This window comes from Panthera tigris, chromosome A3, assembly GCF_018350195.1.
Source record: "Panthera tigris isolate Pti1 chromosome A3, P.tigris_Pti1_mat1.1, whole genome shotgun sequence".
NCBI lineage: Eukaryota > Metazoa > Chordata > Mammalia > Carnivora > Felidae > Panthera > Panthera tigris.
Genome location: NC_056662.1, coordinates 38,709,215 through 38,731,493, shown reverse-complemented (window position 1 = coordinate 38,731,493; position 22,279 = coordinate 38,709,215). Strand labels below are relative to the sequence as shown.

The window sequence follows — 22,279 nt, the reverse complement described above, 5'->3', positions numbered from 1 at the left end:
CTGACATAATGATAGTCTTAGGTGGTTTAAATTTCTCCTTCAGTATATTTGTGCCCATAAAATTATTTGCCTTAAAATGAGTAGAACAGATATTTGGCTGAAAATGAATCCTGTAGGATGCTGTCTTACCTTATTTCTTAAGGTAGGTTCTAGGAACCAGCAACATCAGCATTATGGGGGAAGTTTGTTAGATATACAGTCTTGACCAATGCCAGATTACTTAATCAGAATCTACATTTAATAGATTCTCAGATGATTTGTGTGTACCTTAAAGTTTGAGAAGGCCTCCTGTAGAAGACATAAGACTTGGCATTTGGGTAAGGAACAAACACTTCTCTATCTGAGGTTGAAGTGCAAGAGTATAATAAAGATTTAGGAATTATTTCTTAGAATAATGAAATGTTTCTCCTTAAAGTACATTTCTCTTTGGGATTCCCCCCCTCCCCCCGCTTCTTTTTTTTTTTTTTTCCTGGAATAAAATGTGTCTAATGCAATTCTTTACTTTGATACTTTCATCTTACCTACCAAAGAAGATAAACTTCACTTCTTCCATACCAAATGAACAAACCTAATTATTGTTAAGTCTTCCCTAAGATAGTGGCATCCTGTGGATTTGCATGAAACTGAATCTTGAGAAAAGGAGATGGAAGACTGAGACCCTGATGTTAGAATGACCTGGCATGTGTCATCACTTGTTTGGCTTGTTTCTGTGACACCACGGATGCAGACATGCGCTATTTCCTCCTAATTAAAGAATAAGTATGCCTGAATGTCTGCTATGTGCAAAATGAAACAGTGGATCAGGCCTTTCCTCAGAATTTATAGTCAGGTTGGGGAACTGTCCTTGAAAGTCAGGTATCCTGCCACCCGCATAACTGTGGTATTTTGGGATATGGTCATGTGGATCCATTGGCTAGACGTCCCCTAGCTGTGGTTAAAAGGGAGAGTGGGAATAAAGCACTTATTTCAGTCAATTACACATTTTCTATTTAAGTAATATCATAGCGTATCAGTATATTTAAAAGGAGTTAGAATCTAGAGCAAAGCCCAAAGAAACGTACATGTATAGATGTACCTTCTCCTAACAAACTAATGGAATATTTGTTGAGGCATGCTCTACCTCTGGATTTGTCAGTTTGCTTCAAGTAAAAATCTTTTGTTTGCACATGTCTCCAATATTTCAGAACTCCCCTCGGCATTATTCAACTTCTGTGGTGGTCCTAGGAAGTCACTGACTTTTCTGGGGATTGCCTGAATGTGGTATTTCTGAAACTTCTTAGCTGGGAATCCCTCAAGTACAGATGAAGTCTTGCTCGGTAGTATGGTTCACAGCATAGGAGGAGGAACTGCTTTTGTTGAACCTGGTGGGGTTGTGCCTGGCTCTTTCCTGCATTCTTGGGGCCGGGAGTGAGGGTGGGAGTCTTGAGTTCTGGTGCACAGTTTAAACACCAGTGCTCTAGTGTAGGAAAACTACTGTGATTGCCATTAACCTAAAGACCTGCAGTAGCCTCCCTTTTGAATATACAAAAAGAGTTTTTCTTTTAATGAAACTTACTTCCTGCTTCCCATAATTCTGATTTTTATCCAGTATTTTAAAGTTTATCTGTCTTGCACAGGCGACCCAGAAATCTTTGAGGTAGGAGACAGCTGCTTATAGTGAATACATGTGAAAAGCCTTAAGCCTGTGTGACCTGGAACAAGACTCAGAAACACAAAGATGCCTCTCAGAAATGTGCCGTTTTCTGCTGTATATTTGGCAAGCATATTATTAACACAGCAGAGGAGGGAGGTGGCCATAAATTTCTCATAAGGAAGGAATTGTAAAAGAAAATTATAGCATAGTATACTTCAAGATTGTAAATGCCATTCTCTTCATTTATTGTGCTGAGGACATTACTTTTAGAAATTTGTATATAATATTTTAGAAAATACTGTTAATGTCATTTATTGATTCACTTATGCCATGGATAGATTCCTCTACCGATTTTTCAATCATGAACTTAATACTTGAGATTAGGGGGCACTGTTATACACTAATTTATATTAGATTGTGTTTTTCTTTCTCCCTTAGAAAGGCATGCATGGCTTATTATTAGAGAAAAGCAACAAGACAGCTTCTGCTCAGGATTTTTCGGTAGAAAATACATTTTGACTTGAACAGGGTTTTGGTGGCAACTTGATAATAGATAATTTTAGGAGATTGGTGAATTCTGTCATGATTGTACTGAAAAGTGCTATGTGGTCATATCGAATTGTGACACACTGTGCTTAGTGAGTGCCCATGCCCTGCTTGCTCTCCAGGAGAATGACTCGGGCACTTTGGACACAGTGGGCGCTGTAGTTGTGGACCACGAAGGGAACGTTGCTGCTGCTGTCTCCAGTGGAGGCTTGGCCTTGAAGCATCCAGGGAGGGTTGGACAGGTAAGTAATTATGGGGTTTTTAAACTGGCTTGTTAATTTAAAACATGGAGTTTTCTGGCTCATCATTTTTTAAAGCCAGTAGAAACATTTTTTCTTTAGAAAAAATAAATGATATTATGGTGTGTGTGTGTGTGTGTGTGTGTGTGTGTGTGTGTGTTTTAGTATTTATGTAATACAAATCATCAAATACCATTTCAAGATTCTAAAAAAAACTATCTCATGGCAATAGAGTTCTCTATGATCTTTACAATCAGTAATACTGTATGTTGTTACTTCAAAAAGGCTGGGTACTGGATATTTAGTATACATTCAGTAAATATGTATAATCTTCCATTTCTTTCTTTGCAAATGTCCTATTCGTTAGGGGTAAACACTACCTGACTATATTGTGGCCTGCTTTTTAGGTGGGAAAATGACTTTAGAGTTACATTTTTATATTTCTTCCATTCAAGGAACAGTAAAATTTTGACCCTCTAAAATCCTCCTCTGGTTAAGCATTTCAGCAATGGAACCAACACATGATCCCATTCAAGAAATCTAGATATAAGGGGGGGTCTTTTTTATGTGTAACTGGCTTATTCCTGTTTCACTTGCACATTTTCTTTACCATTCCTCCTTCCCCCCATCTCCAAACTTTAGTTCTGTACAGAGAATGGGATTTCACAGTCCATTTGATCTAGTAAGTTTTCTGAGTATAAACCAATTTGGTACATTACTTATGGGCTTAATAAATATTTGTTGAGTGAACTAATGACTCATGGAGTCTGTTAAAGTTGTTGCAAGGACTGTGCTTAAGCTCAGTACTTGGATCTCATGTTACACGCAGGGCACTGCTTGGCATGCTCTGTATGCTTTGTCCCTCACATTTGAGGAAGAGTCGCTATCACAGTTGCTTTGGACGTGGTGGTGAGTGAATGCTTGGAGGCCGGTGATCTGATTCATGGAGGACATCTTTGCAAAGCCCCAAGTGATGTTCCTTGATATGCCCTTTATAGTTTACAGGCCACTTACAGTCCCATGGCAGAGGGAAGGGGTAGGGAAGAATAATTAATTTTGTGCTACTCTTTGTCTACCATACAAGGGGATTTGTGAGGAATGATTACTCAACATATGTACAATGCTTTGAACTCATTATAAAAAGCCTTTGTCTGGTCATGGTGTTTTTCCACATTATAAAGCCCTGTGTATTTGTCAAATTTGGGATAAGAACCAAGCTTGGCATATCAGATTTGGACGCCTTGGTGGAGAAGGAGAAAGAAAAGCCAGTATTAGCCGCCTTCATTGCATTGCAATTCCCATGGCTTTCTCACTGTTTTTTGTTTGTTTTAGTTAGCAAAATAGCAACAACAGAACCAAGGATAGTTATGGACTATGTTAGCAGAATATTTCATTGAACAATCATGTAGCCATTCTGCCACTACACATGGGATGTCGTGGAAAAAGAAAGACTTCTGTAAAACTTAAACTTGTTGATTTGTGCCACTTGGCTAGTTTATGAAGACACAGTTTGTGGGAGCTGAAAATCAGGAAGAGGTGTGGTGGATAGAAGTAAAGGTACTTCACAGGGAAATGCATTTGCTTAATTGGATTATATTGCTTAGATAGAGGAGATATAATAAACCTGGAAATACGTAAGCATCAGATGACAGTAAGGAACCATTCTTGACAATCAGGAGGGAAAGAGACAAAATATACAAGCAAAGTATTGAAAAAAATGGCTTTTTAAAAAATATGATGAAACTAGGTGCTTTTAAATACATTCTAAATGCACAAGTGAACTATTTAAGAGTCTTAAATTACCCTGCTCTGGATATATGATAACAACCATTCAGATGGTGAAATGGCAATTTGAATTAGAACTTACTTGCTTGGCTTACCAACACTAATTAGAATTTACAACTGGGACACAAGAAAGGAATTATTAAATTCCACTCTCCCCTCACACCGGCAACCTACTCCCACACAAATAGGCAGTTGATTTTAGTGGTTAAGAGTGTGAACTTTGGAGTCAGGTAAACCTTTATTCTAATCTCACCTCCCCACTTTGCAGTTTCTTTACCATAAACAAGTTATTCAAAGTCTTTAAGCTCCACTTTCCATAACTGTAAAATGGGGATAAATAGGTACCTTAACAAAGTTCTAGAAGATTCAGTGATGCAATGCATTTAAGTTGCTTATCACAGTCCCTGATAATAACAGCTATAGCTACTGTTATTAAGCTCTTGCTACATGCAACAAGTGTGTTCATTCATGTGATCCTACAACAACATTATGAGGTTGGGGTTTTATAATCCTCATTTTATAAAGGAAAACAAGTCCCAAAGAAGATTAAATAATAATAATAATGATGATGATAATAATATTTATATGACCTGTTTGTAGTGAATGTTCATATTTTTTAAAATGTTAATGAAATTTTACTACTGAAAAGAAGGAAGCTTTTTTTTTTTTTTAAGGCCTGCTTAATGTTATGTTTTATCCAAAGAAGTGGATAAGAGACGAACAATCTCTGATTCTTTCTTTTATCTGACCTATCACTGTCTCAGCCCAATTGATATCAGAAGGTTAAGAAGGAAGACAGCTTTAGGTCATGAAATTGAGGGGAGGTAGCATAAAAGGAATTTGCTTAGAGAGAAGAAACAAAGAGTAAGAATAAGTGTTTTTTTCTTTTCTAAAAAAAAAAAATGACCTTTGGGTTTCTAAGAGCTGTTCTTGTGGCCCTGTTTGTTATTTTTGGGTGCAGGTTCCTGGTCAAGATAATTGTTGGGAATGGAAAGGACAGTGGACTAATGTCCAGGGTTTTCAAAGAAGAAAGAATGGGCCCTTCTCCTCAGGTGACAAGTTCTCTGAGGCTTTGACTGACTTAGCACCTGTCCCAGGTAGAACCAGATGAATGGCTTATCCCACAAGTCTGCTAGTTTTATTCTGAAATCACTTCTATAGGGCTTTCAGTTACTACTCTGACTCAACAGTCTTGTGTATTTTAGAAGCATTGTGTTTTCTAAGGCTATAATAGATTTCCTACTGTTTGCCTCATGGGAGTGTTGTGTTCAGTTCTTGGTTCTACTTTTAAGAAGGTTATTGTCAATGACATCTGGGGATGGCATGGGGTACTTCATCTCCAATTATCTTGGACTTTGGATTATTTCTCAAGGAGGGTGATTAGGGGAATAGGTGTGTGTGCATCTCAAAGTTTTGAGGAATAGTTCACAAATTCCTGCTCTGGGTAAAATATTGAAGCAAATGAATTCTAAAGTCCTTATAAAAAAGGATACAATACTGTAGAAAGCTAAAGTCTGTCTGGTCAGCATTCCCAGTCTTAGCTTCTTCCCCCAGTCCTTACAAGTAAGCTCCTAGAAATAGCAGTTACTTTTTTCTCTTTTATGGGAACATATTTTTTTCTCCATCAGTGATAAGTCATGCTGCATACTCAGTGTATCGTAGCTTGTTGCTGACTTCTCCTCCTCCTCCTACTCCTCCTCCTCTTCCTCCCAGCCCGACAATATGTGTGGGGTTCTTTCTCTTTAGTTCCTAAACATCTTCTTAAATTTTTTAATTCTTTATTTTGAACCTCTGCAATGAATCCCACACATTGCTGTGCCAACAGTTAGCCATTTCTTTACTGATGGACATCTATGGTTTCAGTTTGCTATTCTTACCAAACTTGTGGTGGTGAGCATTCTTGAGCAGTCTTTCTTCTATTTCTCTGGGATGGCTATCAAAAGATATTTCTAATTCTACTTCTAACTAAGGACTGGAAAAGTTATCAGTTTTGATTCCCCTCCCAAAGGCAGAGAAGTCATTGTGGAATTGGAGAGGTGAATCCAGGCATTCTGGGTGGCATTATTAGAAACAAAATAGGAATAATTGTCATGTTCTTACCATAGTAATTTGTGTTATGGGTGGTTTCGGCCAAATAAATCTGCTCTACCACCTCATAAAGTGATTAGCTTGAATTGACCTATTTGCCTCCTTTCTTTATATCTGGCAGAATCTAGCACAGTGGTGAGCATATACTGGGCCCTTTGGTAATAACTGTTTGCAGTTCCTATTGTGCCACTTTAAGGGAGGCATGGCAAAAACCCTCCCAAATAGGGTTTCTTAGGGTATGCCAGGAGGACCCCCTGCATCCCAGCCCCACCCCCTACCACAGGGCCCTGATTAATAATGGCAATTCATTGGCCAACCCCCAGACCACTGAATCAGAATATCTGGGAACCATGGTTCTTATCACCAAGCTTCTCAAACAATTTGACATATACCTAGTTTCAGAACCACTATTTTAAGGCAACCATGGGGGTGATTTCAAGGGGCCAGAAGAGAAATTCCGCTGACAAACTGCAATAGGGGAAAGGTTTTTCAAGGAAGGAACAAAACTACTGCTGATGAGAGTCTAAGGAACTTTCTCTTACTGTTTCTGAAAAATTTTAGATTAATACAATAGTTGGAATATATAGTTTAGATAGTGTTAGAACCATTGTTTAGGTAGGTCTTACACAGTCTCTGGTATTATTTCCCATTTGATATACATCATTATTAAACCAGGCTTTATTAGATGGGTATGATTTTGTCTTCTGTTGAAAGCTAGTAATTACATATAATATTTCTGAAATACTCTATGTATCTATTTTCTTTTTTCCCAGGCTGCTCTGTATGGATGTGGCTGCTGGGCTGAAAACACTGGAGCTCATAATCCCTACTCCACAGCTGTGAGTACCTCAGGTATTTGCTGCTTTCATGACCATATTTCATAACTTCAACATTGTTAGGTCATTTAATGATTGAAAACAATATTTTTATGTAAACGTAAAGCAATATTTTTATGTAAACATAAAGCATGTGCTGAGACATTGCATAGACAAGTGCATTAATGCATGAAAGATCTTTGATATTTGGGAGGTTTTAAAAATTGTTTCACAATGTACGTATCACAGTATAAATGTTTTCCTAACATTTTCATTACACGTCTGGAGTTAACTATAACAATTATAGTTTTAATGTTTTTTCCCCCCTAGTGTGACTCATGATAGTGCCAGATTTAGATCACAGAAGATATAAAAGTAATAAGGCATTTCAAAACTAAGATAATCTCTTGATTAAAATGTTGGCATAAAATATAAGATGTATTTCAAAATGTATGTTTTATGACATTTATTCCTCTAACTATACTTTTAATTAAATGTAGGTCCTCTTTTTGTATCTATATTAGAAGTCATTATCATTTAGAAATTGTGTGTGTGTGTGTGTGTGTGTGTGTGTGTGTGTGTGTGTGTGTTGGGGGTTGGTTAATGGGCAGAATGGTTGTTGTCTAGATCCAGGTTTTCATGTACTTATGTAGGTATACTTGAAGCCTTTTCTCTCAGTGTGGTGATATGCATGGTTGACAAAATAAAATCATCCCCTTTGCTGTGTTATCTCTCAAGTTACAGTTCTAAGCCTTTCTCCTCAATATCCTCAGGCTTTATCAGGCTTTATCAGGCTGCCTTTCCTTCCTTCCTTTCTACAGTTGCTTGCCACTTTGGTTTCTATTTCACCATACTAACAAACCCCCAATCCAGTCTAGTCCTGTTTTTCTGCTTACTCTTGACTCTGTGGTCTCTGCTTCAAGCAGCTCTCTCCTTTCTGTCATAGCATAGATCCTGGAACTCTCTTGGTTTGTCCTGTTCCTCTGGCCTGCTCCATCTTGGCTCACTTCACAGACTCTTCCCATTTCTAACAATTCCAGTCTTGGGCCTCTCTTTACTTTCCTTCATTTCGCTCTGTGCTTTCTCTTGGTGCCCTGGTGTTTTTTGTGTCACTGATCTATCAGGTGAAGTCTAAACATGAATTAATGTTGAATCTTAATCATACTAATATAATTGGCAAAAAATTGGTTTTCATTCTTTCATTTTTGAGGAGATGAGTATAATATAATAGGAGTTAATTTTTAATTTAATTTTGGTGGCACATGGAAATCTCTATGCATGATATTTAGAAATTAGCTTGTTCACATAATTAAGTATGGCCCTATGTTGATAGAAAATTGTGGCATTTGAACGAACTGAAGTCCGAAGTAGATAATACGTTTCATTTTTATTTTCCCAAAGGAGTATTACTCAGTATATGTTGTATGGACTTTATTTTTGATCATTAGGTTATTCAGTGAGTTGGTTTGGCATTGTTTAAATGTTACTCTAATTGTCTAGATGTTAGGAGACCTGGATTGTACTCTAAGCTGAAATCCTGAAAGCCTGCCTGACTGTCGTTTTGGAAAAGAAATTCAATCTCTTTGGGATTGTCCTCCTCTCTCCTTTTAATTGGTGATGTGGAAGTTGGAATAGAAACACATTTCATCGATTTGATTCTATTAAGTACAGTGCAGTGGGTGGGTAAAACTAAAATTGTAAAATTAAGGTCTTTTCCCCTTCCCCTGGATATTTTCTCCTTTGTTCATCTTGCATCAATTGAAGATAGTTTCATATGACTAAAGATAACTTTTGGTTTTCTAGTTCATGACATCCAGTGCAGCTTTTAAACTTGGATGCCCCGTTTGTCATGTTATATCATTCTGAAGTTTAAGGACTAATCATCATCAGTCCTCAGAGCCTGAGGGAAATAGAGCAAGTCTCCACTTCCTGCCATTCCTGGGACTTTTGTGTGATTTCTTCACACTTGTTTCTCCTGGGGTTGCTGCTATAAGGTTGACAGTAAAAACACATGGCAGAGTTGGGTGACCAAGTCAGAAGAAAGGCGGTGCACAGAATTCTGGTTGTTTGGCCAAAATAGACTGGTGCCTTAGGCTGTTGCAGAAAATTTAGAGACCTGGCCTACATTTTAGGTTTATAGTTCTTGTAAGGCAATAATTGAAAGGCAGAGAGAAGACAGTTATAGTCAGGGTAGGGCTCTCCCAAGGCCACACAGGTGATTTGATCATTAGCCTTAGGGATAATGATCCATCATCTTGTTCTCATCACTGGGTAGGGAGGAATGAGTGGGGAGTGGGGAAGAGAGAGTAGTGTGGCAGGAGCTGACCGTGTAAACTCTAAGGTTCTGCATCGTGGAAATTTGTCTAGTTAGGAAGGGAGCAGGGTAGATACCTGCGTTCTTGTTCAGTCTGTTTCACTTACTGCCTGTGACCCTGGCATGAGGTTATTTGTAAAGTAGGAATATCTACCTTAATATTAAATAAGTAGACGTATGTAAGGCACATAACATACTTCTTGGCTCAGAGAAGTGATTCAATACTTAACTGTGTTTCATTGAATTGAAGTCACACCTTTTATAAGGTACACCATTATCTTAAAAAAACATTGGTTGATTCGTATTTTTTTTATTGTGATAAGAACACTTACCATGAAATCTATTTTATTAACAACATTTTTAAATGTTTATTTTATTTTTGAGAGAGAGAGACAGAGCATGAGCAGGGGAGGGCAGAGAGAGAAGGAGACCCAGAATCTGAAGGAGGTTCCAGTCTCTGAGCTGCTAGCACAGAGCTGGACATAGGTCTTGAACCCACAAACCGTGAGATTATGATCTGAGATGAAGTTGGACCCCCAACCGACTGAACCACCCAGTTGCCCCATCTTAACAACATTTTTAATGTATAATGCCCCATCTTAACAACATTTTTAATGTATAATACACTATTTTTAACTTTAGGCACAATATTGTACATCAGATCCTTGAACTTATTCATCTTTCATTACTGAAACTTTATGAATTTTCACTATCAACTCCCCATTTCCCCCTCCCCCCAGTGCCTGGCAATCACCATTCTATTCTCTGCTTCTATGAGTTTGACTATTTTAGGTTCCTCATATAAGTGGAATCATGCAGTATCTGTTCTTCTGTGACTGGCTTATTTCACTTTGCATAATGTCTTCAAGGATTATCCATGTTGTCTATGGCAGGATTTCCTTCTTTTTTAAGGCTGAATAATATTCTGTTATACATATATGCCACATTTTCTTTACCCATTTATCTATTGGTAGACATTTAGGTTGTATCCACATCTCAGCTATTATGAATAATAATGCAGTGAACATGGAGGTGCTGAAATCTCTTCAAGATCCTGATTTCAATTCTTTTGGATAAATACCCAGAAGTGGAGTTGTTGGATCATATAATACTCCTATTTTTAATTTTTTGAGGAACCCCCATTCTGTTTTCCATAGCAGGTGCACCATTTTACATTCCCACCTGCAGTGTACAATGGTTTGAATATCTCTACATCTTCACCAACTTTATTTATCTCTTGTCCTTTTGATGCTAGCCATTCTAACGGGTATGAGGTGATGTCTCTTTATGATTTGATTGGCAATTCCCTGATGATTAGTGAGGTTGAACACCTTTTTATGTACCTGTTGGCCAATTGTGTGTCTTTGGAGAAATATCTATTTAAGTCCTTTGCTGATGCATTAATCTTGCTATTTGTGTTTTGCTATTGAGTTGTAGGAGTTCTTCATGTCTTTTGGATATTAACCCCTTATCATTTAATTTAATTTAATTTATTTTATTTATTTATTATTTATTTATAAATATAATTTATTGTCAAGTTGGTTAACATACAGTGTATACAGTGTGCTCTTGGTTTTGGAGTAGATTCCCATGATTCATCGCCTACATAGAATACCCACTGCTCATCCCAGCAAGTGCCCTCCTCAATGCTCATTACCCATTTCCCCGTCTCTCCCGCCTCCCCCCATCAACCCTCAGTTTCATCTTTGTATTTAAGAATCTCTTATGGTTTGCCTCCCTCTCTGCTTGAAACTATTTTGTCCCCTTCCCTTCCCCAATGGTCTTCTGTTAAGTTTCTCAAGTTCCACATTTGAGTGAAAATATATGATATCTGTCATTCTCTGACTGACTTATTTCACTTAGCATAATACCCTCCAGTTCCATCCACATTGTTGCAAATGGCAGGCTTTCATTCTTTCTCATTGCCAAGTAGTATTCTATTTTATATATAAACCACATCTTCTTTATTCATCAGTTGATGGACATTTAGGCTCTTTCCATAATTTTATACCCCTTATCAGGTATATGGTTTGTAAATATTTTCTCCCAGTCCATAGGTTGCTTTTCCATTTTGTTGATTATTTCTTTTCTTGTACAGAAGTTGTTTTTGTTTGTTTGTGGTTTAATTTACATCCAAGTTAGTTAGCATGTAGTGCAACAAATGATTTCAGGAGTAGATTCCTTGATGCCCCTTACCCATTTAGCCATCCCCTCTCCCACAACCCCTCCAGTAACCCTCTGTTTGTTCTTCATATTTATAAGTCTCTTATGTTTTGTCCTCCTCTCTGTTTTTGTATTCTTTTTGCTTCTCTTCCCTTAAATTCATCTGTTTAGTATCTTAAATTCCTTATATGAGTGAAGTCATATGATATTTGTCTTTCTCTGACTAATGTCACTTAGCATAATACCCTCCAGTTCCATCCACGTAGTTGCAAATGGCAAGATTTCATTCTTTTTAATTGCCGAGTAATACTCCACTGTATATATATATACCACATCTTCTTTATCCATTCATCCGTTGATGGATATTTGGGCTCTTTCCATACTTTGGCTATTGTCAATAGTGCTGCTATAAACATTGGGGTGCATATGCCCCTACAAAACAGCACACCTGTATCCCTTGGATAAATACCTAGTAGTGTAATTGCTGGGTCATAGGGTTGTTCTATTTTTAATTTTTTGAGGAACCTCCACACTGTTTTCCAGAGTGGCTGCACCAGCTTGCATTCCCACCAGCAGTGCAAAAGAGATCCTCTTTCTCTGCATCCTCGCCAACATCTGTTGTTGCCTGAGTTGTTAATGTTAGCCATTCTGACAGGGATGAGGTGGTATCTCATTGTAGTTTTGATTTGTATTTCTCTGATGATGAGTGCCGTTGAGCATTTTTCATGTGTCAGTTGGCCATCTGGATGTCTTCTTTGGAGAAGTGTCTATTCATGTCTTTTGCCCATTTGTTCACTGGATTATTTTGGTTTTTTTGGGTGTTGGGTTTGATAAGTTCTTTATAGATTTTGGATACTAACCATTTATCTGATATGTCATTTGCAAATATCTTCTCCCATTATGTCAGTGGCCTTTTAGTTTTGCTGATTGTTTCCTTCGCTGTGCAGAAGGTTTTTATTTTGATGCAGTCCCAATAGTTCATTTTTGCTTTTGTTTCACTTGCCTCCTGAGACCTGTTGAGTAGGACGTTGCTGCGGCCAAGGTCAAAGAGGTTTTTTTTGCCTGCTTTGTCTTCTAGGATTTTGATGGCTTCCTCTCTTACATTAGGTCTTTCATCCATTTTGGGTTTATTTTTGTATGAAAGTGGTGTAAGAAAGTGGTCCAGGTTCATATTTCTGCATGGTGTAAGAAAGTGGTCCAGGTTCATTTTTCTGCATGTCGCTGTCCAGTTTTCGCAGCACCATTTGCTGAAGAGACTGTCTTTATTCCATTGGATATTCTTTCCTGCTTTGTCAAAGATTAGTTGGCCATACATTTGTGGGTCCATTTCTGGGTTCTCTATTCTGTTCCATTGATCTGAGTGTCTGTTCTTGTGCCAGTACCATTCTGTCTTGATGATTACAGCTTTGTAGTATAGCTTGAAGTCTGGGATTGTGATGCCTCCAGCTTTGGTTTTCTTTTTCAAGATTGCTTTGGCTGTTTGGAGTCTTTTCTGGTTCCATAAAAATTTTAGGATTGTTTGTTCTAGCTCTGTGAAGAATGCTGGCATTATTTTGATAAGAATTGCTCCTGTACAGAAGTTTTTTAGTTTGATGTGGTCCCACTTACCGATTTTTGCTTTTGTTGCTTATATGTTTGATGTCATATCCACGAGTAAAATACACAATATAAGATACATATATTAAGTGGGGGTGGGGGTTGGAAGGTGGGGGGAGGAGACTGCCAATCATTGAATGACACTCTTCTTTCTCATCACTTAACACATGGTTGTTGCTTTACAAGAAAATATACAACTTGGGGGCATTCCTCCAACAAGAAATATTTGTTGCACTGATAGTAATTTCATGTGCCATTGCTGTTTCCATGCCTTCCTATGTTTTTAATTACTTTTTGTTTCAATTCTGTATCATACTATACTCCTTTTGAACCCATGGTAAATGACAGGTAAACTCAAAACATGTAGTTTCAACGTGGCACATAACTCAACTGAAGGGTCAACAATTGGAACAGCTTACTTACCGCTAGAGGCAGTGCTATGTCACAGCTGCAGCCTAGAGAGGAGGCACAGGAGGATGTCATCAATTAAAATGAATCTCCTGATTTTAGAAAATTTTAACTGTGAAAAAACAATAATTTAGAATTAATAAACTACAATTAATAAACTACAATAAAAGATTTTTTTATTCTCAGCTTCTTAATTTTTTTGGTGAAAATAACAATTTATTTTAGTCTTTCTTAAGCAGTGACATAAGCTTTTGAGAAAAGGGGTTACCTGTGGGTATATTTGTTTTTCCTGAGTGCCTGGCATAGGGCCTTGCACTTAATAAGTGCTTACTAGACAAATTAAAATTAAGACAGATGATGGTTATTATAATCATCTAAGTTGCTGAGAGACTGGAACTTAATTATTTCAGTCACTAAAATGAAATGATAATTATGTAATGGGATAGAGGTGCTAATTATTGCTGTAGTGGCAATCATATTACAGTGTATAAATGTATCATTAACATGTTGTACACCTTAAATTTATACAATGTCATATGTCAAATACATTTCATTAAATGAAAGAAATGTATATGTGATTCCTCACTCTTCTAGAAGGATGCTTCTCATTTCAAAAAGATTATTCACCATGTAATTTCTTTATATAGTACTTTAAAATTTTATTTAATTTGCCAAAGTCAGAATCACACATAATTTTTTAGTGACACATAGATGCATAATGTAAGATATATCTGTGATCTTTCTCTGGCTATGGAAAGGAAGAGCAGATTGAGGATTAGAAGATCAGAAGGAGGAAAAAAGAAGGAGATTAAGTTTATGCTCTGATTGACCTTAACACTGGTATGCCATTACTTGTCTGTATAGCATGTTTTTTTCTTAAAGAGAAACAGTGAATCCAGCAGTTATATGGCAGTTGACTGGAGTTCAGGAAACACAAGCTTCAGTCCCTCTTTTTTAAAGTGTTTTGGCCTGAAGAAAGATCTGCTACTTGGTTTCTGGTATGTGGCCCAGTGATTTCTGATTTTGTAGATTCTTTGATTTTCTAGATTTTGGCTCTGGGAAGTTCTAGACCCCTGAACGTGGTGAGGATGTGGCCATTGCTTGCCAGGAATAAGTTCAAAGGTTGGTGTGATAAAAAATGCAAAAAATTGAGACCAGGCTTTTGCTTAAGTATTTCTGAGGCAGTGATTTTTTTTTTTTTTAAAGTTTATATATTTATTCTGATAGAAAGCATGAGCAGAGGAGGGGCAGAGAGAGAGAAAGAATGCCAGCAGGCTCTGCGCTGTCAGTGCAAAGCCCCATGTGGGGCTTGACCCATGGGGCTCAAACTCACAAACCTGAGCCAAAAGGGTAAGGCAGGGGGTTGGTAGGAAGAGAGAGAGAAGAATGAGAATCCCAAGTAGGCTCTGGGCTGTCAGCGCAGAGCCCAATGCGGGGCTCAACATGGGGCTATAGAACTCACCATGACCTGAGCTGAAATCCAGAGGTAGATGCCTAACTGACTGGGCCATGAGGGCGCCCCTATGAGCCAGCGATTCTGAGCCAGCCCTCTTCCTCAAGGGCTGAGAATTATGTTACCGCTTCTTGCTTTTCCTTCCCAGTCTCCTTTGTTAATGTTTCTCATCTCCCTGACTTCTCAGTTTTGGAGTACCCTGAGACCTAGTCCTTGAACTTCTCTCTTTGTATACCCACTCCTTTGGTGTTCTTATCAGTCTAATGGCTAAGTACCATCCATATATATGCTGATGACTCCCCCATTTTTATCTCCAACCTGGGCTTCTCCCAGGACACCGTTGTATATTCAACTGCTTGTTCAGTCTCCAGTCATATATCTGATAGGCATCTCAAATTTAGCATGTCCAAATATGAGCTCTTGATATTGTATCCCCTTTGCCGCCTGCCACCTGCTTCTCTTGCAGTCTTCCCACACAGCAAATGGCAACTCCAGCCTCCTAGTGGCTCGGGTCAAAATGTTGGATTCATGCTTGATCCCCTTTTGCTTGGTTTGGTTTGGTTTCCCTTCCCCCCCTCTACTTCCCTCCCCTTCCCTTCCTCACCCACATCCAAGCCAACAACAAACTCTGACTATTCTAAGTATATTTATAGCCTGACGATTCTTAGCACCTCCACTGCTACCAACAGATTCAGTGTGCTATCACATCCAATCTGGATTCTTTCAGTAACCCCCTAGCTGGTACTTGTTTTTGCTCTTTTGCCCTTTTATTCAGTTCTTAACATAAGAGTTGGGGTTCTAACCTATCAAATCATGCCATACCTCTTCTTTGAACTGTCCAGTCACTTCCCATCTGACTCAGAGGAAAAGCTGAGGTCCTTATGAAGGGCCTCTGAGGCCTTGTATACAGTGTTCCCACTTTCTTCTCAGACTTCAGCTCTTGCTTTTCTTCCCTTACTTATTCAGTTCCAGCTACATTGGCTGCTTACTGTATTTTAAACATGCCAGGCACACTCTTACCTTCAGAACTTTGCCTCAGTTGTTTCCTTTCCTGTTAGCTCTCTACCCTCAGTAGCTTAAGCTGCTGCCTCCCACTTCATCAGCTCTTTATTCACATGGTTCACCTTCTTACTGAGATCTTCTCTGACCACCCTATTTAAACATACAAATCTTCTCAGCCAACATTCCTTATTCTCCTCCCATGTTTTGGCTTTTTTGTCACAGTATATCTTTCATCTTTCTTCTTGCTGGAGCTTGCAAGCTAGCTCTGGTTTCTCTTCCTCTTTATATTTATTTTTTATCTAAAACATTTTTTTTAATGTTTCTATATTTTTGAGAGAGACAGAGACAGAGCATGAGTAGGGAAGGGACAGAGAGAGGGAGACACAGAATCTGCAACAGGCTGCAGACTCTGTGCTGTCAGCACAGAGCCGACATGGGGCTCAAACTCATGGACCATGAGATCATGACCTGACCTGAAGTCGGACACCCACTGACTGAGCCACCCAAGCGCCCCCTCTTCCTCTTTTTATAAGGACACTATTCCTATCATGAGTGTCCCATCCTCATGACTTCATATAACCTTAATTACCTCTCCCCAAATACTATCACATAAGAGATAAGGGCTTCAACATATGAATTTGTGAGGGGACACAGAAATTAAATCCATAACTGGTATAGTAAGCTAGGTCAAGCCCAGATGATTCAAGGCTGAGAGGAATGTTAAGGGAAGTATTGAGAGTGGTTATTCTGGTGAGAATGGAGGATGCCTAAATAGAGGGGTGAGTGCAAGGTGTATAGAGCTTAATGTAGGATCTCTAGATCGCTTTGACTTAGTATTTAAATATTCTTTTGTATGAAGTGGGATCTTTTTGAGTAGGGAGATGCTCATACTTTTGGAAGATAGAGAGATAGATCTTTTATCTCTGAGATTGTTCAGGAATTATTAGCAATGATTCAGACAATGAGAGGCAAAACTGGTCAACAAGTTAAATACATTGCTGTGAGTTCTACTGAGTTGGATTCCAGACTCTTCAGCCTACTCTGGTTCTTTTATCTGCCTTTTCAGGCTGTCCTAGTCCTGTTGCATCATCTTCTTACAGTCAACAGGATTCTTGGGGGGCTCAGGGTACTGAGCAACTACTTAAGCTGAAATAATTTGGTATATAATACATTGGGTTGAGAGTCATGCCATGAGAAATCTTTCTGTGAATTATGACTTCTAGATGTGAGCATAGATAAAACCCTAACATTCATAAACATCATCATCTTAAAAGCACTTGACTCTTTGGACTGTTTGGTTAGTGGGGGTGGGGAAGAAATATTGTTCATTTACAGATAACAGAGTATTTAAACTACCAGTACATTTCTAAGAACTAAGGTAATTATCTGGGATGGGAATTCTATTCTGACACTGTTGCTTATTTTAATTATGTCACTTCATATCTGATGAACTATTAATATATTATTTCCTGCTTTTTACATAAGTAAAGTCACTGATGGTTCAAAGTTAAGTACAATTCTGAATTATTGTAGGTCATTTTCTAGGAAACCAGTTCAGTATGACAGCTTTGGTTATCATGCATCTTAGAAGTTTTAAATGAGTGGATTTTTTTTTTCCTAATTGTGAAATAACAAATACTCATTGAAAAGAGCTTGGAAAACGAAACTGATAATTTTGCCATCCTGTGGTAGTCTGTATTAATATTTTTGGGAGATTTTTTCAGTTTGTGTTATGCTTTATATTGTATAATTAATGATGTGTCATTAAATATTCTTCAAAACATAATTTTAAGGGATATGAAGGATGTCTTTTCATGTATATGTGAGTTCAGGTATTTTGCTCTTATGTCAGATGACTTGTAATTGCTCTCATGCTATAAAACAACCTGTTTTAGAGGCTTTATCCTGCGCTCAGGTCTGGGTATGGTAAAAGAGAAGTAAAGACATTTAAAAGGGCATGAAATCTCTGGCCTTACTTGATCATATAGGGAAGTTTCCTATTACCAGTATAGAAATATGTTGAGGGGTGCCCGGGTGGCTTGGTTGGTTTAGCATCCAACTTCAGCTCAGGTCATCATCTTGCAGTTCATGAGTTCGAGCCCCATGTTGGGCTCTGTGCTGACAGCTTAGAACCTGGAGCCTGCTTCAGATTCTGTGTTTCCTTCTCTCTCTGCCCCTTCCCCCTTGCTCATGCTCTCTCTCTCTCTCTCTCTCTTTCTCAAAAATAAATAGACATTAAAAAAAAAGAAAAAAAGAAATATGTTGAAATATAGGCTATACCAAGGGCTTGCTAGCCCTGGCTCTGGTTCTGCTGCATCCATTCACCTGAGGAATGTGCATTAAGTGCCTCCCAGAGGGTCACTTGCAAGCCCTCAGGGCACCTGATGAGTTGGCTGTTGCTGCTGCCCTTAGTACATCTTTCTTCCTGCCACACCCCTTTCCCCTCAAATCTCACCAAAAACAGTGACTTTAAGTTTAGCACTATCTATCACCCTCATAAACTCACTAAAATGTTTCTAGCACCCTAGTGTGAAGAATAGTAGATCTTTCTTTGGAAAAGATTATAGAGTTGGGTTATAGGGGAACAAGTGAGCCCCAAGATGTTCTTTTTGATGTTTGTACTTTCTCAGATTTCTTTTTTTGCCAGATACTTATGTTGTATTGCTTTGTTGTTGTTTTTGAAAGAACAGACTTCTAATTTTAAAACAGAAGGTGAAGAAATGGTAGAAACAGAAGCATAAGATCAAGTGATGGGTTAAAATGCCAATGCTGTGATCCTTAATGTAATTATCCCTTTGATTGTTCTCACTTGAAAGAATGCCTTTTCCTTCCTATTGTCGACTACTACCTGCTGTCAGTTGGAGAAGGGAGTAAGTCGAGCAACTTGTCAAAGACTTTCTAAACTCCCTTCATATGGTTCGCAGAAGCAGAGCTGGATTTTCATTTCTTCTTTCATTCAACAGGAGTCCCTTTCATGTTTGAAAATTGAAAACGCGTGTTTTTCAGTGTGGAGCGAGGATGTGTGTGCCCTCTGGCACACCTGTTTCTAATTTCCTGACTTGAAAGCATAACCCATCAAAAGGAGCAGAAAAACAATTTCTTTCTGACACGCTGCTTCGTGCTCCTTACTGGACTGAAGGCCTTCGTGGCTTTGCCATCTTAGCTCCCTCTGTAGAAGGTTCTTGTTAGAGGCAGAGTTCACTCAATACAAGCAGTGCCTTTTATAGCACAGAGCCATTTTTGGTATTATTTTGTTGTGGTGGTGGTGGTTCTTTTTTAGCTCAGGAAATTTACTTGAAATAAGATTTATTTTAAAAATACAAAAAGGTCTTTAAAATTTTTAAATATTAAATGTAGCTGGGCAGTATATATTGGAACGATATATGTAAGCTGATCAGTGAGCCGATTGGCCAGGAATAGGGTTTGGTTGAGCATATGAATGTTTAAATTCCAGAGCGCTGTTTAACATAAATCAAATATTTCCAACGCATTACTTCAGATTTGTGTGTACTTTAAAGTCTTGCCAGCTTAAACGACTGTAAGGCACAATATGTTGACTTTGAGTTTTGTAAATTGATAATTTGTTGCTATGAAAGTTGTACATGGTATAACTCATCACTTTCTGAAGGTACATAGTATATCTGATGTTGGCAAGCTGTTAGGAAAAAAATGATGCCCAGGGAATTTGGGCTTTAGCTCTCAGATGCCTGAGGTATGGGTCTTTGGTTCTTTTAAAGTTTCCCTGGCCATTTTCAGCATAAGGTACATAGTTCTTTAGACACAAACCTTGGTTTAGGCTTCCTATTTCTGAGAGTTGTTTAGGATAATAATCTTAATGATAAGTCTTCAGAAACAGTTTCTCAGGCTATTTTTTAAAAAACACCTACTCTTTTCACACTTTAGCATGTATGAATAACCTGTTAAAATGCATATTATGATCCAGTGGGCCTGGGATTCTGCATGTTTCACAAGATGCCAAGACTGCTAGTCTGTAGATATACTTTAAGTAGTAAGACAACATTTCAGTAGGCAGTGTCGTGCTGTCCCCCAGCTGGGCCTTGCCTCTAACACTTATCCCATACAATTTCTCAGTCTCTTCCCACAGTGGGTTTTGGTGGATCAAAAGCTAAAGAGATCTAGTGTATATCCTAGACCATAGGTATCCCTGAGAGCATTAACAGTGTAACAAGTTAACTTATGGGCCAGCATTGTTAAGGGACCACTGAGACAGGATTATTGTGCTGGCAGAAATGATATTTATGTTTTCAGACTCTTCTGGGATGCTCCTTGCCCTAGCCAAGGTTCTTGTTGAAAACAGAAGTGGGTAAAACAACTGCTGACTCTAAAAGGTGCTGACTCTAAGAGGGGTCAGGAAGAGATAATGCTGAATCAAATGTGTATTATTTTAACTAGTTCTGTCCATGGTGACTGGTTAATTTGGGCAAAAAGATTTATTGGTGAATCATGGAGAAAAAGTGGAGATAATGTAAAATGTTGAAATAGCTTACATTTTTTTTTAACCTGTTACTGAATACATGTCGTGTTTCTCGTTAGTGAATCACAGCGTGATCAAGCCCACAGTATAACATGTCTCAACCAAAGGATACCTTACATTTTTTTTTTCAGAATGTTTTGTTCATATCATGAAAAAGTATATTTATTTGTGTGTTGTATTTGTCTTTTGGCTAGTTGAAAGCATGGATAGACATTTTTAAAAATCTGAGTTAGATATTGAAGAATTAGCGACTTCATTAAATTTCTACAGTGGTATTGTAGGTCTACATATACCCACATAGAATGTAAGATCAGGTGCATGCTGGAGGCAGTTTGGGGTGCAGGATATCATGGGTTTGGGAATCAGACTTAGGCTTGAATCGTTACGGAGGGGGCATGTTGGAAGGGTATGTCCACCTGTGCCAAGATGAGGACATCTTTCTTTATGGAAGAGAAACATACAGATATGTTAATTATCATTGAGATGATTACTTTGTGGCATTGTATCTCCTGTTGTTTGGAAGTCAGTATTGTGAGGGTGTTTTGAAATGCTGAGGAGTTCTGTTTATTCCCTCTTTTTCTCTCTATTCTAGCCCTACCTGACAATGTTTTCCTAGTTCTTTATAAATTATGTGTTGTAATCTGTCATATTAGTGATTATTTACTAATGTTGGTGATGGAATAATAATCTCCTGCTTGGATTCTGCTATGATGATGTGGTGGTGTATTCTCAGAAATATGAGAGTATCTGCCCTATGTAGCCAGTATAGGTTATAAAATTCATGTCAGAGGATAGATAATACACATGGAAGATTTACTGAGCATTTGTTGCATCTGAGTTCTTTATCCTTAAAAGTTTAGATTTAAAAAAAAAGAAGAAAAGAAACGAAAAGAGGCGCCAGGGTGGCTCAGTTGGTCAGTCATCCGACTTCAGCTCAGGTCATGGTCTCAGAGTTTGATCCCCGTGTAGGGCTCTGTGCTGACAGCTCAGAGCCTGGAGCCTTCTTTGGATTCTGTGTCTCCCACTGTCTCTGCCCCTCCCCCACTCATGTTCCATCTCTCAAAAATAAACATTAAAAAAAAAGTTTAGACTTGCCTCTGCTTTACCTGTTAAGCTTTCATACTTATGCCAAAGTAAATTTAGTGGAATATAGAAATATAATATTTTTGACTGATATATTTTTCATACTTTCTTGTATAGATCTTCATTTATCTCATTTGTCTTACCTGCTTTGACTTTCCTTCACATCTCAGCAGCAATTCTTTCTTTGTAGCTTTTCACATCAGAATTATTTGTATCTCGGTACAGACTTGGGTTTGTGTACAGCCCTGTGCTTTCCTCAGATCAACTTTTGCATATTAAACCCTGCCCATGTCTTCAAGTTCATGGGTAGTTCTTAGCAACTCACTATGCGAATTGCACAGGTAAGTTTTTATGATGATCTACACAATAAACTCTTACTGTGAAGTCCTAGCTGTTGTCCTTTGTTCATTTCTTTAATGCTATCATTGCAACATAAACAACTTGGCACACAGTTTCTTGAGGAAGGAGTGCATGTTTCTCTTGGCTCCTGCGTAGAATCCCTTCCCTTCTTATCCATATGGTGAAGTCTGGTTGATCTTTCAGGTTTGAGCTCAAATGTCTTTCTTCTCTTTTCTGCAACCCTGCTCTTTCCCTCTTCCCCTCCTTCTCACTCAGTCCTGCAGATTTACTCCCTCCATGGTCAGTGGGGTCAAGAGTTA

General features: G+C 38.3%; 1 protein-coding gene across 12 annotated transcripts in view; it reads left to right on the top strand.

The window, feature by feature from the left end:
• Positions 1-22,279, top strand: part of TASP1 (taspase 1) — a 342,726-nt gene that overhangs the window by 109,193 nt on the left and 211,254 nt on the right. For 11 of the 12 annotated variants that reach the window (XM_042980918.1, XM_042980915.1, XM_007086806.3 and 8 more), the window contains 2 exons: positions 2,302-2,421; positions 7,065-7,143. In XM_042980918.1, the coding sequence (XP_042836852.1) occupies positions 2,302-2,421; positions 7,065-7,143 (199 nt within the window). The remainder of the gene's footprint in view (positions 1-2,301; positions 2,422-7,064; positions 7,144-22,279) is intronic. The other variant, XM_007086807.3, reaches the window with a different exon arrangement.